Source organism: Hetaerina americana, unplaced genomic scaffold (assembly GCF_022747635.1).
Source record: "Hetaerina americana unplaced genomic scaffold, ioHetAmer1.1.p SCAF_56, whole genome shotgun sequence".
Taxonomy (NCBI): domain Eukaryota; kingdom Metazoa; phylum Arthropoda; class Insecta; order Odonata; family Calopterygidae; genus Hetaerina; species Hetaerina americana.
This window is the reverse complement of record NW_027287161.1, coordinates 1,331,122-1,346,734: the sequence shown is the minus strand read 5'-3', so window position 1 is coordinate 1,346,734 and position 15,613 is coordinate 1,331,122. Positions and strand designations below refer to the sequence as shown.

At 36.8% G+C, this 15,613-nt stretch overlaps 1 protein-coding gene across 1 annotated transcript in view; it reads left to right on the top strand.

Annotated features, from left to right (window-relative positions):
* LOC139694824 (streptococcal hemagglutinin-like) overlaps positions 1-13,836 on the top strand; it is a 60,110-nt gene extending 46,274 nt beyond the window's left edge. Inside the window, exons 9-10 of the mRNA XM_071593342.1 lie at positions 4,581-4,900; positions 10,931-13,836. Coding sequence (XP_071449443.1) covers positions 4,581-4,900; positions 10,931-10,986 — 376 coding nt within the window. The 3' untranslated portion in view covers positions 10,987-13,836. The remainder of the gene's footprint in view (positions 1-4,580; positions 4,901-10,930) is intronic.
* The last annotated feature ends 1,777 nt before the right edge of the window (positions 13,837-15,613 follow it).

Below are 15,613 nucleotides of genomic sequence, written 5' to 3'. Positions count from 1 at the left end.
AGTTTCATTGCTATCTTCATCATATGTGAGCCATTTATCGAATTGTCGGAAGCTCACCACTCCCATGGCAGCACATTTAAATAATATTAGCCCACCTCCGAATTTCCATCCAGAATCACCATTTTTTTAAAGTCATAATTGTCCATATCACCAGCCAAAAGCTAATTCAATGATTGAAATACAGTTACCATTCCTCTCATTTAATTTACTTTATTATGAAATTACAGTGGAAATTTTACCTTATATAGATTGTATGTCTTTTGTATTCATTGAAATTCATTTTGTGTGTATTCATTGAAAGAGCCTGAATTGAAAGTATACCTGTATATTTGTCATTTTTATTTTCTTAAGGAGGAATATTAATTTTATACCATGGCCCTATAGTTGTTTTGAATTGATTTTCTTGAAAAATTTCAATTTTCAATTATGATTTTCTTCACCTTCCAAGAAATCTATCTACTAAAGGAGGATCAATTGTCAATAACATGATTGCATGACAATTTCTAATCTGGATGGTATACTTGCGTGTTATTGTTTACATATTCACTTATATTTCTTGTTTAGAGTACGATATGCTCTATGAACGCCTTCACAAAGAGACTGCCATTCAATCCTTGTAATTTCAAATACCTTAAATCAATAGTCATTAACACAGGACTATTTTTGCTCAAACATAAACTTGGTTATGGGTGTGGAATGCTGGAAAACATAGTATTCCCAGAGAAACTCGGGAGGATTTCTTGATACTAAGTTACCACATAGTGTGATGTTCCTTGAAACCACTGTCTTGTCCAATCACAAGACAGTGTAAGTTAAATGGAGAATAAATTATTATGTTTTTGATTTAAAAAATGTAGATTTAAGTCAGCAATATATGTTATGGGCATCCAATGATGTTCATATTTTAAATAATTTGTGTCTGTAATTATGTAAATGTATTATTTTTTTTAATCTATCCATAAAATGGATGTTGTATTGAGTATGTCAGCATTTTGCAGTATAGCCAGGTGTCTGTGGGCATTATAAAGTAATACTGGACACTTAAAGGACAAGATTTGTTTTTAAAGATTCTTTTTTCCTACTTAGACACAAATCAGAATTTAAACCAGTTCATAGTTACTGGTGTGGTTTAATTCCTAGTAGTTTGGTAGACATGCCTCACTCTTCCTTTCTAAGCTTGTGGGCTTTTAGCATGATACTATTGCAATGGGTTACCCTTAAGAGTCACCAGAAGCTTTTAAACAAAATAATAATATAAAACAATCCTCAGCATCCTTTAATACTGGTGCTGAATTTTCCTCTCCAATGTATACTTCATTCTTCTTGGCATTGCTTTCTGAAATGGAGGCTGTGTTGTCAAAACTGAAAATTTAGTGTGTCCTGTAAAACTCTCGAAAGCAGTGGTGGCTAACGTACTGGCTTCCCACCCTGAGGGATCGGATTCAAATCACAGCAACAACAGATATTTTTCGATGGTGTCCCGATTCCTGCTAGAGGTGCTTTGTGGAGGGCACTTTGATTGACTACACCATCTGTGGGATGGGTGGTTAAGCTGCTGGAGCCTTTCATTAAAAGCTTGCTATTGTCGATGCCATGTTTCTCTGCCCTTCCCTTCATCCTTTCCTGTCCATCCTCAATCGTGCAAATGACCTGAGCTATCGGTCGCAGCAGCATTTCAATCCTGAGATAATATTACTTTGGCATCTACTTACTATACTCACCCCCTGATAGCTTCTTTGTTTTTTCCTTCTTACTTGGTCATATGTTGTTGTCTCTTTGTCTTCCCTTTGGGATATTTACCCTTTGATTTTCTCTTCTATTATTTTTCCACAGAGCTGAGCTGAACTAATCCACTGTGCCTGGCTCAAGGTGTCTTTGATCCCTCTAGTTTTTTGTTTCCATAGATTAATCCATTGGATCCTTTTCTGCTCTTCCATTAAACCTTATTCTTCATGTTGTCAGTTCATTTAATCTTCAGCATTCCCCTCCCGCACAGTTTCAAAGGCTTCTTTTCTTTGCTGTTCCACTTTCATATTGTGTAATGTTGATATACAGTGCCTTGCTCCTTTAATCATTTTACAAAGTGCTTTCATGATTGCAACCTCATGTCCTTAGAGCATTGTAGTTGCCTCTTCATGAATACCTTCATAGCTTTAGCTATTATTTGAATGATATTGGTTGGAACTCTTCTATTCCAAATTATATTGCTGCCCAGGTAGGGGAAGGATCCCACTTACTCCAGTTTCCCTCCTGGAATTGTGATGTCTCTCTTCAGTTTCTCTCTTCCAAACTTAGAATTTTAGTTGTCTTCTTCTTGATGATCATATTATAATGGAGAGGTCCATAACTAATTGAGTTACTTGCAGGCCATCTTGCTCATTTCTGCCAATACTGCGTTGTCATCTGCATATTGGAGAATGTTAATTTTGTCACTATTCACCTTAACTTTTTTGATATCCAATTCTCATGCTTATTTTATTATTTCTTCTATATGCGTGTTAAATAGAGTGAGAGGTTGCATTCTGATCTAATGCCTTGTATTGTCCTTGTGTTTTTCATTTGTATGGTTGTTACCTGATTCTTGTTGATGGGTTATTCATCTGTTTTAGTAGTCTATTCCAAACCCTCTTAACATCCTGAAAATCTTGTTCCATGTGACATTGTCAAAGGCCTACTCAAATCCGCTTAAAATGGAATGTTTTACCTTGAGAAATGCCATCAGTTCATGTTTGAATGCACGACAGCATTTTCTAGGGAGATAAACGTTGGATGATTCCCCATTGACTTCCACATTGCAGTATTGCAGCTGATTCCTTGATTTTCACTTTCTGCTACAGCTGTGAGGTTCATACCCACGTGATCATCTTGATTGGTGCCTGCTGTGTTTCATGTTGAAACTAATGCCTTTCTCCATGGGTGCAATGTGTATTATTCACTTCTCTTATTACTTCATTCCAAAAAAATTAGAAATACAAGTGTTCCAAAGATGAAAATTTTTAGCATCTGGGAATCGGAAGCAGTGACCTCAATAGTCTAACGAACTACCCTTGGGCTGCCTCTGCCCCTCTTAAATACTATTTCAAATTACAAAGGGAATATTAATAAGGAAAATTTAGCATTTAATGGTGGAATTATCTTGCATTAATCATCTTACAATGTATAATTACCTTACATATGTTCCAAACACTTTAAAATAATATCGCTAAAGGTTCTGAGGTTACTGAGTTTTAAACTACCTTAAAAAATCCAAAGAAACTGGGATAGGCGTAGCAATAGTAACTTTAAACTGAGTCTCACTAAAAATTCCAAAGTATGAAAAGCCATTCTCTGTGACTGGTTAATGACTTTTCCATTTTTAAATTGCTGCATTGTGCCTCAAAAAAGTTATTGTTTTCATCTTGTCCAGTCTCACAGTTGAGTTAGATTTAACTGGCTTCCATGAGGGTGATAATACAGTGGTACCTCAAATTGTTGCCCCGGTTCGTTCTTTTCCATGGTTGGTGTCCATATATAATCGGTAGCTGTTTTCATGCTCGTGAACTTAATTCACGTTGGTTTCATCATTTCTTCACCTTTTGTGCAACTCTTTTCTTCTACCATTGACCTCTTCCATGGATGGGTGAATCTCATATTTTATTTAGTGCATTTCAATTCACTATCACTTTTCGAGGGCTAGACAACAAACAAGGCAAGTTTTGCAAAGGAGAAAAGGGATTTTGAATGTAGCTGAAAAGCTAGAAATTACACTGGGATATGAAAGGAATAATGTCAATCACACTGAACTTGGCTGGCCCTTTAGTTTGTTATGTTAGTCTTGTTCACCTTGTCAAAGGGTAAAGAAAAATTTAGATCTGCTTTTATACTGATCCTCTGTCGGGAGAATGTATAGGCCACAATTGTCTCCCAGATGCAAGACTTCATGGAGAATTGAAAGAAATGGATCCTTTCCTTGTGGGAGAAGACCTGTCATGAGCCCAGTTTTAGATCTCCTTTATTAAATATTAGATAATATAGGAAATTAATCAATCCCTGGCATCACTTAATCTCTGTTCTGTATAATTAGTAATTTTTTATTCCCTCTGCTCATGTCGTATGACATAAGTTTGTCAAAATTGAAAATAGCTTGAAGAAAAACAGCAGTTAATTTCTTGCTTCAAGTGGAATTGTTTTAGCTTATACCCTCTCATTATCTTATGATTTTTACTGAGAAGCCCCCTCAAAACTGCATCTGCTGATCCATTTGTCTAAGAGTCTGCGTAGGGAGAGAAAGCTAAAAATTTTTACATTATTATGTCCTGTAAATATCAAGAAATATCAATAATGAGAAAGCTAATGTTGAAAAATCTAATAGAAAGTGGGAATGTGAGAATTAGCCCTGAAAGTTGTTTATTATTATAAATAATAATATTTGATAATCAAAATGTTTTTTAAGATTTTATCACTTAGAACAGGTAGTGAGCAAGTTATGAGATGATTGTGATGATGTGGTGTTATTTAAATGTAATTACATTTTTAAGATTGCCATGATTTGTTATAAGACCATGTCCTATACGAATAATGTGTTTCTTTTAATACAACAGGACAAACAGCAGGTTAAATAACCGAACGCAGGGTAAAAATCAAGAGGCAGCCAACAAAAGGGAAATCCGTTCGAGGGAGAGTTCAACCAACACTGGGTCTCCAGTTGTGACCAATCCACCACCTCGGGATGACACTCCAATGAGGAGATCAGTGCGGCAAACAGGAGTAAAAGCTGGTGCAAGGGAAAGGGCATCACCGCCTCCCAAAACGCGGGGAGGGGGAGGTGGCGTGACAAGTAGGGGTAAAGAGAGCACCGAGAGGTCTCTAACTGAGCAGGAGGTCAACACGAGGAGAAAGACCAGAAGCAGTGGGTCATCAGGTAATTAAATCCCTCATCTATTATTATATTTTTAGCTGAGTATCTTTCTCTTATTGTCACTTTTTGTCAAGATTAACCACCTCTTGTTGTACACAGCTGTAAGAGTTCAATAAAAGCTGAAGATTGTGGCTCATTTTGCTGGTGCGAACAATACCACATAGTGATGGCCAAATCTAGAAGTCCCGTTAAAGAATTAAGAAAGTTTAAGTCCTTCGTAAAAGTCAAGAGAATTTATAGTATATTGTAAATTCAGGGAAATCATGGTGTGACAAGTCAAACCAAATCGTTGCATGGTTCTGAATTTAAATTGGGTGATAAAAAAATTTGCATTTTTTTACATGATCATTAGTTGCCAATGATGGTGCACTGAGAAGTGGAATCAAAATGTAAAACATCGGTTCCATTACTGATATTTGTACTAATTATAAGTGACTCAGACCTCATATGATGTTATGGTATTTACTGCAGAGTATCAAAGATCCCATTAAATATTTGTGTCAAAGTATTTCTGGGAAGGCTCATTTATTCTCATGATGCCTTAACAGAAGTTATTGCATTATGTAACAATTTGGAATCTGAGGTGGTGGTCAATGGAAAACACCCAATTGTACCCACAGTTCCATTTATCCTCCGAGTAATGAATATGCATATTTACCCAACAAATTATATGTGCGTCATGCGTAAAACATCTCTATAGACGGGATGCAAATAACTTTGGAGTCAGGAAGACTGCCCCATACAATTTATTCTTCATCGAAACCATTCTGTAAAACTATTTCAGAAAGAAGTATCAACAAGATTCAAATATCAAAATAGAAATAACTGTTGTGAAGGGTTCTCTCCCAAAAATGTTTTGAGCACATTTTACCTTGAAATAAGTTGTTGTTAGACATCCTAAAATGTCTGTGCCCTTGCATGTCACCCTATGATATTGTAACTTTCATCAAAAAGGGCTTCGGGCACTTGTTTTGTTTGTGGTTTTTTTCAGTTCTGATCTAATTATTTTTTTGACTGCAGCTTGCTTTAAAATTCAGGAGATTATTTATTGCAGTCGTTTCCGTGTGTATTTTGAATCAAAAGTCTTTTTTCTTTGGTCATATAATGAAAGAAGTTCCTCACTATGTAGGATTCACTCCTCAGGCCAGGTTGGTCACAACTGACGGGTACATAGTCCACATCACCAACAAGATGTGCAGGATCCACACCTCCCAGTTTTTTTCACTGAAAAGGCTAGAATTTTCAATTTTGTTTCCCGGTGATTGGGTAGTATTTACCAAACATTCCGATAGGAATGAATGCACAATTAAATTCTGGTCATAAAAATGTGCAAACTTTAAAATTTTCTATTTTCTTCTCTTATGCAATCACTTTTACCTTCAGTAAGAACTACTTATCAATACTTACAAAGTCCCTACAACCTCTCAAAGAGAATCCACTTTAGAAGCTCTGCTTCAAGCATCTCCTGTATGTTATTGTGCCTTTCTTCTTGTGTAAACATGTCAAGACTGCATCTCCTTCTCTCCATTTTTGTACATTTGACTCTCTCAAGTAAAGTTTTCAGGCTGCCGCATGATTCCCCTTTTCTTAAGTGAAATAAACGGATTCCAGCTTGAACACGGCTCTATAGTGTAGCTTCTCATAGAAAGTATCAATCTTTCCAGGATTCTACTTGTTCATGAACCATTCATTATGCAAAAAAAATATTCCCTTGTAATCTAATTTAAAATAACAATATTGCATTCCATGCTGCAAGTAATACTAAAAAAAATATGCTCAAGTTTTATTCCAAGAAGATCATACATGCATTGTTTAGGATCGTGAATCATGCTCAATTCATCATTTTCGGCCAAATGAACCAAACTGGAATGAATTTGTAGAAAACAAATCTCATTTAGCCTCCTCTTTGGGACTTAACTCTCCATTTACCCTCCAACGTAACCATAGTGTAGCTATTCTTTTAACTCTCTTTGAAGCACACATCTCCTTAATCTTTTCCTTGTTCTTGAAGATCACTCATATGGACCATTGGTATGTGTATGCTAGATCAGCTACGCTCACTCCTCGCTTTTACTTTTCAATTATTTTACTTTTCATCTCTTTGGTTTCATTAATTGCTGTTTTCATGCGGCTTGTTTTTCCCCTCTCCTCTTCCTTCATTATGCGAAGTTTCTCTCACTATGCAAGGTGTTCATTGAGCAAGATTCCCCTTATAAGATTTTCTCTGCATTGAAATTTTTTCTCTAAAGGTATTTTACCTGGGAAATTTGATACCTGAAGTACTCTGACTTTGCCTGATTAAACTCTGATTGGAAGCCCATGTGTGCTTCAGATTTAGCTGATATCAAACACCGTAATTAACTGATTATCTCTGCTGACAAAATCACTTGAATAATGCATATTCTCCGAAGTCATGGTTTTAAATCCATATCCATTTAAAGGCAATGACAGTCCGTGGACTGACAAAATAAAGTTCCACGGCGAACAAATTAGCCATAAAAAGCTAATACACGTGGATATTATATATGTTTTAGTGAAGAGATTGGCCAATTATGTGTACTTGACCGTAAATGGGTCGTAATTTAATGATTTTCATGTTAACACAGGTTGATTAATCAGTCATAATAATGAACAATTACTGTGGGTGTCATACAAATTTCTGATTTATTTTACATGTAATTCATAGGTCAATAAACTGTTTCTGGGGTGTTGTTATATTGATTCTGGTTATGCCGTTTGTGCTAAATGAGGACTCTATGTACTCTGGCCTCTCAATGCTACCCTAGTCCTTTGTTTCAGAAATATTAAAATCATCCATCTCAATAACCCTCACAATTTTCCTGAAGACATTCATTTACAATTGCTCATTTTATGTAATTTCGATTTTACAAAGTTGACATAAAAAGCATCAGGAAAAGTTTCTGAAATAGAGATTTATTTTAGGCATAGCTAAAATGCTTCAAAATTCTTCAAAGCACATCCCTCGAGCGTCGACACACTTTTCCCGGCGGCTTCCCCACGACGCGAAGGCTTCCTGGTAGGCGGATTCCGGAAGGTCTTTAAGTGTGCACGTGCAGGCTTCTTTGACGGCACTTGGAGTCCCTTGGTGGTGTCCTTTGAGGGAGGATCTCACTTTTGAGAATAGGGAATAGTATGCTGGTGCCAACTCGGGAATATCCAAAAAGTCGGGGTCTTCTTCGATGTGTTGCAAGAGGTCTTCTCAAGCTGACACTCGGCTCTGCTTTTGGTCACCCGTCAAGACCTTCGAAACAAGTTAAGCGCAGATCTTTCGCGCCGCCTTATTTTCAGTGATAATGGTATTCACTGTCATCTTATAAATTCCAATACGATCTGCGATCATGGGCACCCTTGACCGGTGCAACGGTCTGAATTCAGTGCTTTGCTCACACGTTGCAAGTTGTTGTCGGGTCTTGACATCGACGGCCGTCCAGCTTGGGACTCATCCTCCACACTCTCTCGGCCATCTTTGAAGAGTTGTGCCACATGAAAACTGCAGTTTGTGACATGCTTTCATCCTTGAACACTTGGCGAATCATGCCCAACATATCCGTACCCGATTTCCCTGGTCCTATACAAAATTTGATGGCGTTCCGCTGTCCGGTCGTCCGCTGCATGATGCACGTGCACCGAGTCAATCGACAGGGGTCCACTGTGTAAAAACACGACATAGCCTGAACGAACACCCGCAGGCGATTGGTGCTTGTCGCGTGTAGGATAGACGGCCCACCTAAAACTAAAACGTTTGGCGTCATCGATGGAAGAGCTGACCTGGGGAGAGACCCGAATAGCCTTTTTCGCATCATAAATTATCTTAATGTTTTCTTCTAATAGCGAACCAACTTGAATACTGAATACAACTTTGATTTGTGGAAATTGAAAAAGATAAAAAATAATTAGTTTATTATTTATGATACATTTCTAAATAAAACTAGAAGTGCAAGTCACTCATGTCAACCGATAGTACGTGTATGACAGATCAGCAATGCTCACACCTCGCTTGAGTTTCTCAGTAATTTCTCTTTCATTTCTACAGTTATTTTTTTCTCTTATGGCTCTCCTTCGGGGACATTTTTAAAGCTAAGCACAAAATATCCCAAGTAATATTTCTTGCGCACAAGTGCGGAAGAATGTGTAATCACTAGAGAGACTAAGATGCGAGTGGAACGAGTGCTCCGCTCATACGGAAGCAACAGGCCCACAATCATTCTTGGTTTTCCCATCTCGTCGTCACTCATGTGAAACGTAGGATGGCATGTGACGGTATCTCTAGTAATTCCCTTAACCTAAACATGAGTGAATGGGTAATGAGTGTATGTAATCATAAAAACGCACATCTGCAGCCAAGTCAAAGTGGGAAGTTAAATCATGAATGCGTGAATACATTCATTCATACATTCACATGTTGATGCAAATTTAGTGTAAACGGAAGTGGTCATGGGGGATTACTGTAGTTTGATTTTTGGGGTGTGTCACATATTATGTTTTCTACACACAAGCTCTATTCCACTATTAAAACTGAAATACCTACTTCATGAGGTATTGAAGTGAGTGGAGAGGATGAAAGACTGATGACAATATTGTATGTCTGGAGTGACTCCTCTTTTGAGTTGTCCTTGGCATCATTTTGCATGTCTGTTGTACCATCTGCTGTTCTGTGATCTAATGCATGCAGAGGGAAGCCTGTATCGTGACTGAATATCAAAACCTCATCCTCTGCTCTCTCTCTCTCTCTCTCTTGAGGTATCTCTGGTTTCCTCAGGTCCCAAAAATGACTAGTCCAACTGCGTATGATGTCACAAATTGCATAATTATATCACAGGACTTACTTGGAAAATCCTCAGGAAAGGTGATGCATGCTTCGCAATGAGATCGCCAATTGCAGTGTTCAATTGCTATTTTAAAAGTTTTTTTTGCAAACCGTGGAACCTTGCTTAGCAAGAAGAGCTCTAGAATCTTACTCAATGCAAAACACCTGTTGAGTGAAGCAATTTTTCCCATATAAATTAATATTAAATATGATGATGATGCATTCCATGCCAAAAAAAAACTAAACAATTAATCTACAAGGTTTATTCTTAGAAAATTATTCATATTTTTGTGACTTTACTGGTAGAAATCACAAATACTACGTCTGAACACAAGTTTGTAACCACAAGCTGCACTGAGATCCTAATGGAGCGAAAGAATAATGCAGCAGGTGCACAATCTGGGATTTCCCCCATCCTTGTCACTCTTTATGCTAAATGTCTCTCGTGTGGCAATCATTTTTTACAATATGTTTTGCTCATTAGGTGGCATGCTCATTTAGTGAAATTTCTCTATGTCAACCTGCCATAGGGAATTTTTTCTCTTTTTTTTATTTCCCTAATATACGATCGGCTGCTCTTAATAAATGATATGGAAAACATGGGACTGATGATGTCTATAGCTATTTTGTAATTCCTAAAACTTATTCATTTGTTGAGTTTATGCGTGCCAATGAGGGTGAATTTCAACACATTACATGTTTAGAGTAAATTCAATTGTTCTATTGCCAACACTTAACTTGTGATCACTGGTTGGGTCAGGTGTCTTGTGATTGGTCCGTGGTGGAGGGAGACATGTTAGAACCTTCCGATTGGTTACCATGGCACCATGTTATTTTCCTTCCTTATTTGAGACGGGCAAAACGCAGAGTTGGCACTCACCAGCCCCGAGGACGATGCTCGAGTTGAGTGTCGAAATGTCGGCCAAGCTGGAACCCCTGACCTGGTGGAAGACCTGAGAAAACTTCATTGTTGAGAATATTAATGCCAGCTTAAGTCTGTGTTTGTTTCTTGCATTGCACCATTTATATCGTTCAGTTGTTGTATTATTCATAGTTTTCTTCATCAACACTTAACATCCAAACCAGCCGCACAGTGAAGACCTTGAATTATGTTTTTCCTCTTTCCTCGCTCTTAAAACCCATAAATTTGTTTTCATGAGTTTGTGATTTTCGTATGCACTGAATGACTTCTGTTTTCTTTCCAGTGTCTGAGTCGGAACTTCCAGCCAGCAAGAGAAGACGCCTTTCTAAGGACAAGTGACCCATCATTTCCGATGGCTCCCCGCCATCACCTTCACATCTGCCACCGCTTTGGTGATATATTAGCATGCAATGACTTCCACTTAGAGGTGGCGTAGGTTGGGGGCAAATGTTTTCTGTTAATTATGTGTCTCACCTACCATTCATGGCTATTTGCACAGGTTGCCCTAAGTGTTGAGCATCCACAAATTGAATAGGATTAATAGCCTTTTTCACTGTGGATTTAAATAAAATAAAAAAATATCCTTTGAGCTTCAGTCGAGGTGAGTTGGAGCGAATAATATTTACATCAGCCATGCTGGTTAATGGTATGAGTGAAACACTATGTTGCCTGGAAGGTTCCTGATATTTCCCATCGTGAGTTGGAAGTGCTTTGTGATTGCATTAAATTTTGGGGGATCTCTGCCTTTTCTGTCCCCTCAAAAAAGTTGAATAGGGATCGTACATTAAAGAAAGGATTTGGGAAGTCAGAGTCCGAAAGGGTGATATGCCTTGGCTAAAATTGTGACGTAATATTTTTTTCCTCTCTCCTCTTCTTGAGTTGAAACCATGTAGATACTATGCTGCCTTAAACTATCAAGAGATGAATCCTCCTTTCAAATTCCTCCCTCTTAAATTACCTGTTGTTATATTTTGTATAAGTGTTGAGTGTGTGGGACTTGTAAATAAGTAACTATTAGGTTGTGTGAGAAAAATTAATTTGTGTACATATATACATATAAGAAAAAAGCATATGCATGTATAGGAAGAGGGGACATGAGGTAAAAATGTTTATTATTGAACACGTTTGCTTGAATGGACAGGAGGTGATAGTAGTTTTTGTGTGTGAGCTCGAAGTGAGTGTTATCAAAAAGTGTATTAGTTGGCATAATCTAATTTCCTTGGACATTTTACCCACCTCCAGTTGTGATATTTTCTGATACAGAAACTAGCAAGGTTATTTGTGACGAGGAGCCTCGTTGGGAATCAGTGCATCTTTCTCATTTAACTGGATAAGGAGAAAAAAAGGGTGTATTTAGTTTTTCAACAGGGTGGTTTTTATTATTAATATTATTCTAATTATATAAATAAGAATATAAAAAGTCTGTCAAATTGTAAATACCATTGTAAATATTGATCCTGAATAGACTTATAGGGTAAACTGTACAGGTGAGACATTAGGATATTTGTATTTTAGTACTACTGTAGCCAAAATGACTCTTGGGAGTGCTGCTTTGTACCTCACTGTAGTGTTCTGTTGATAGAAAGAATGTGTTATATCCAGTCGTTTGACTTAAGTAAAAATTGTCACGAGAAAACCACGATGAGAGTATGTATAAATACAGACGAGAGCCTTTTGTGTCTTTGGGCGTTAATTGACCTTGGAATTGTAGTTGGTTTTTATATTCAATCTATATTTTATGGGCTTGCCTTTTCCAAAAATCTCAGATGGCAAGTTTTACCTGTACCAGTTGTTTGTATATTGGAAAGGTGATTTATTGTAACAATACAGACACTGTATAATGTATACTTTTTTGTGTATAGTTTTTAGCATATTCACCACTATGATCTTGTTTCAGTTGAAAAGTTTTCCTTTTACCCCCTCTTTTTGGTGATTTGTACCAATTGTTAAAAAAAGTATTTCTCCTACTTATAGTCTACAATTTCAAGAAATGTCTCCACAATATCTGTATTTTGTATTTTTCTATAAATGTAGACTATTGTGTAATATACAACTCTGGCATATGCAGAAATTAACTATCTCCAAATTGATTACTGGTTGCAAAACTATAATAAGCCAGTTTCTTGCCAGGAGTATGTTAACCTCTCTTTCTGTGTGTGTACAGAAATGCATTTACAAGAGAAATATGTTAATATTATATTAAATTTTAAAATCAGTAAGTTTGGAAATATTTCATGCTTAAGCATCAATAATTTGAATCTCATTGCCCCCTATTTTAAGTACAAGTGAAAGCTCTAGTACAAAATGCTGGAAATTACTAAGGACCATTATTAGCATTGTAAATATTCACTAATAATAATAATATCTATTTGCCTTAAATTTTTCAGGTAAGCAGAATGGTTAGTAATTTTGGAGGAGCCTTTTAAAAGTTAATGGTGAGACATGTGGCTTAGGTTCGCACCTCATGTGGGCACCCTAATATGCTAGTTGACACTAACATTTCTAAAAGTGTAGTTGAGAATACATTTCAATATTGTGTTACGAGCATTGGGTGGTATTTAGTGCAATGTATGAAAGTTACAATGGCATTCAGGACTTGAGAGTGTTAATGGCTTGTCATTGATAGAACTGTGAATGAATTTCCTTTTAAATAGTGTGATCAAATTGTTTGTGTGTATACCAATTAGATGGTAGCAATATTTATACAGCTTACAAGTTCCCTATTGAGTAATGTTAATATTATTTTATGGGGTGTAGGTTTAACTACATTCATATTTGTTCATGAATAGAGTGAACTATCTTGTTTTCAGGGGTGGTCTTTGGGGCAAGCAATGTATTTTGCTGGAGGTCCCTGAGAGCACTTATTGTTTCCCTTTACTTCATAAAAATCATTGAGAAAAACTGAACTGATTAGTTATTGCTTATGAACATATTAACTATAATTCTGGCCCTCTACCATTTTTCCTTACTTGCTGTGAGTGGTGTGTATGGATACAAAATCTATGATGAATGATCACAGTATCCCACGAGACCGCCCCTGTTTATTAGATGTCCTAAGTTTTGCCATTAGCCATTATTTTCGTTATTCTGTATGTTCAATACACTTGTTAGATCACTTTAAAGGTATGAGTTGAATTTTAACATCGTGCAATTGTAAGAAATATCGTCGCTCAAAAGTCTTGCATAATGTTACTTGTTGGCTTTAACAAGCACTCAACACAAATAATTACAGTCACTGAAAATAAGAGGTTTCGTCTCATTCTTTTAAACTTACAACACTACATTTTGTTATAAACAAGCTGGATTAAACATTGATTGAAGTTTTTCACCTGGGGTTTTGTGATCTGGCCTGCAGACCTTTAGACATTCGAAATTAAAAGGACTAATATGAGGAGTTGTTGATCAACTTGTGTCGGGCTTTGTCTTACTGTTGACTTTAATCTTCGAAAGATGTGAGATGACTGGACTTGGCAATTTCATAATGTAGACCATTAAAAAAAAAGTTCAGCGTTGAACAGAAAAAGAGTGGGTGTCATTGAGTAATGAGAAGTTGTTATAAGTTCAGCATTGCTCTTAAACTGAGTTTTCCCATTTCAGTAATTGAAAACTAGCGAGTCTCGACATCGCATGAATGAAATTGGTTGGTTGCTAATAGCATATTATGATTTCAAGTTACTCCTCTGTTGAAAGTATTTATATATTAAGGTATACAAGTGATTATTATGGATTGATACTGGTGGTTAATAGAAAAGGTTAGACGAATTAGATGGAGGCCAAGTGACTTGTAAGTAAAAAAGTTTCTCTTGAGGATTAAGTAACTAATCAGATTTCCCGCAAATAATAACGCCAAGCATTATAAGTTATTTGAACTTCGCAATTACACAATTCAGTTATAACATGACCTAGGTATCGATGTTGGATGTCATTGTCAGGTGGTCCTCGCTGAAGACAACCGTTGTGTATTCCTTCAGAGCAGGGGAGGGTGGGGTGGAGGTGTGAAAAGGTTTGAATGCAGATGGGAGGGTAAAGGAAGTACAGCATTTGGTGTCAATCATTAAGGGTTTGTTTCGGAGGGGGATCACCTCGTGGGGGGCACTGGACGTGAAAGAGTAGTCTATCTACGATGGAGGAGTGGGAGGGATTCAACATTTTGTTGGCAAGTTCAGCCTCGCGGTGGACATTCTGAAATTTCTGATTGCTGCAATGAATCGGGTCCATGACCTTTCAAAATGGAGCATTATCATCTCGAAGTCACTTTTGTGGTCACATAGGATAAGTTACTTTGCCGAGAGGGATGTTATGTTCCTATTCTAAATGCAAGTTTTGTGGTCTTTTATCTTTTCTTTAAATTTCTGTCCCGTTTGCCCAATATATTTAGTGGAACACACTGTGTGCTTAAATTCATACACTCCACTTCTCACATCTTGGGAGCATGTGAATTCAGGTTTTCAAGGCATAAATTATTCTCAAAGACAAATTTAATTTTTTCTTTTGGTACATTCTTGATTACGTTTTGAGAAATATTCCCCAGAGAAATCGTTTCAATTTGGCTGTGGGATCTTTTATAGAAAGTTTTAAATGTTGTCTACGGCTAACTTAGTAAGTTTCCTTCAGTAAAGATTAGTTCTGGGTAGCCATTGTAAACTGTTAGTTTTAATTTACATCAGTTCCTTGTGTATATTTTAATCTGATATAGCAATGAAGGCTAGTCAGTGGGTCATTGCATGAAATTCTGAAAGCTTTAGGGCAAAACAATGCCTTGAACTAGAATTAATTGGTCTGTATAGATTTCCTTCCAAAAAATAGGAGTATTGTTACCTAACTTTGCCTTAAGAAATGAATAAGTGGAGGGAATTTGTGGGACTTTTTTTTTCACACATGAATTGTATATTAAAGTTCAGAGAATTTAAATGTACGAGAAACTTTTCTAGTTACCTCTCAGAAACCATCCAGATTTCCTAGGTGA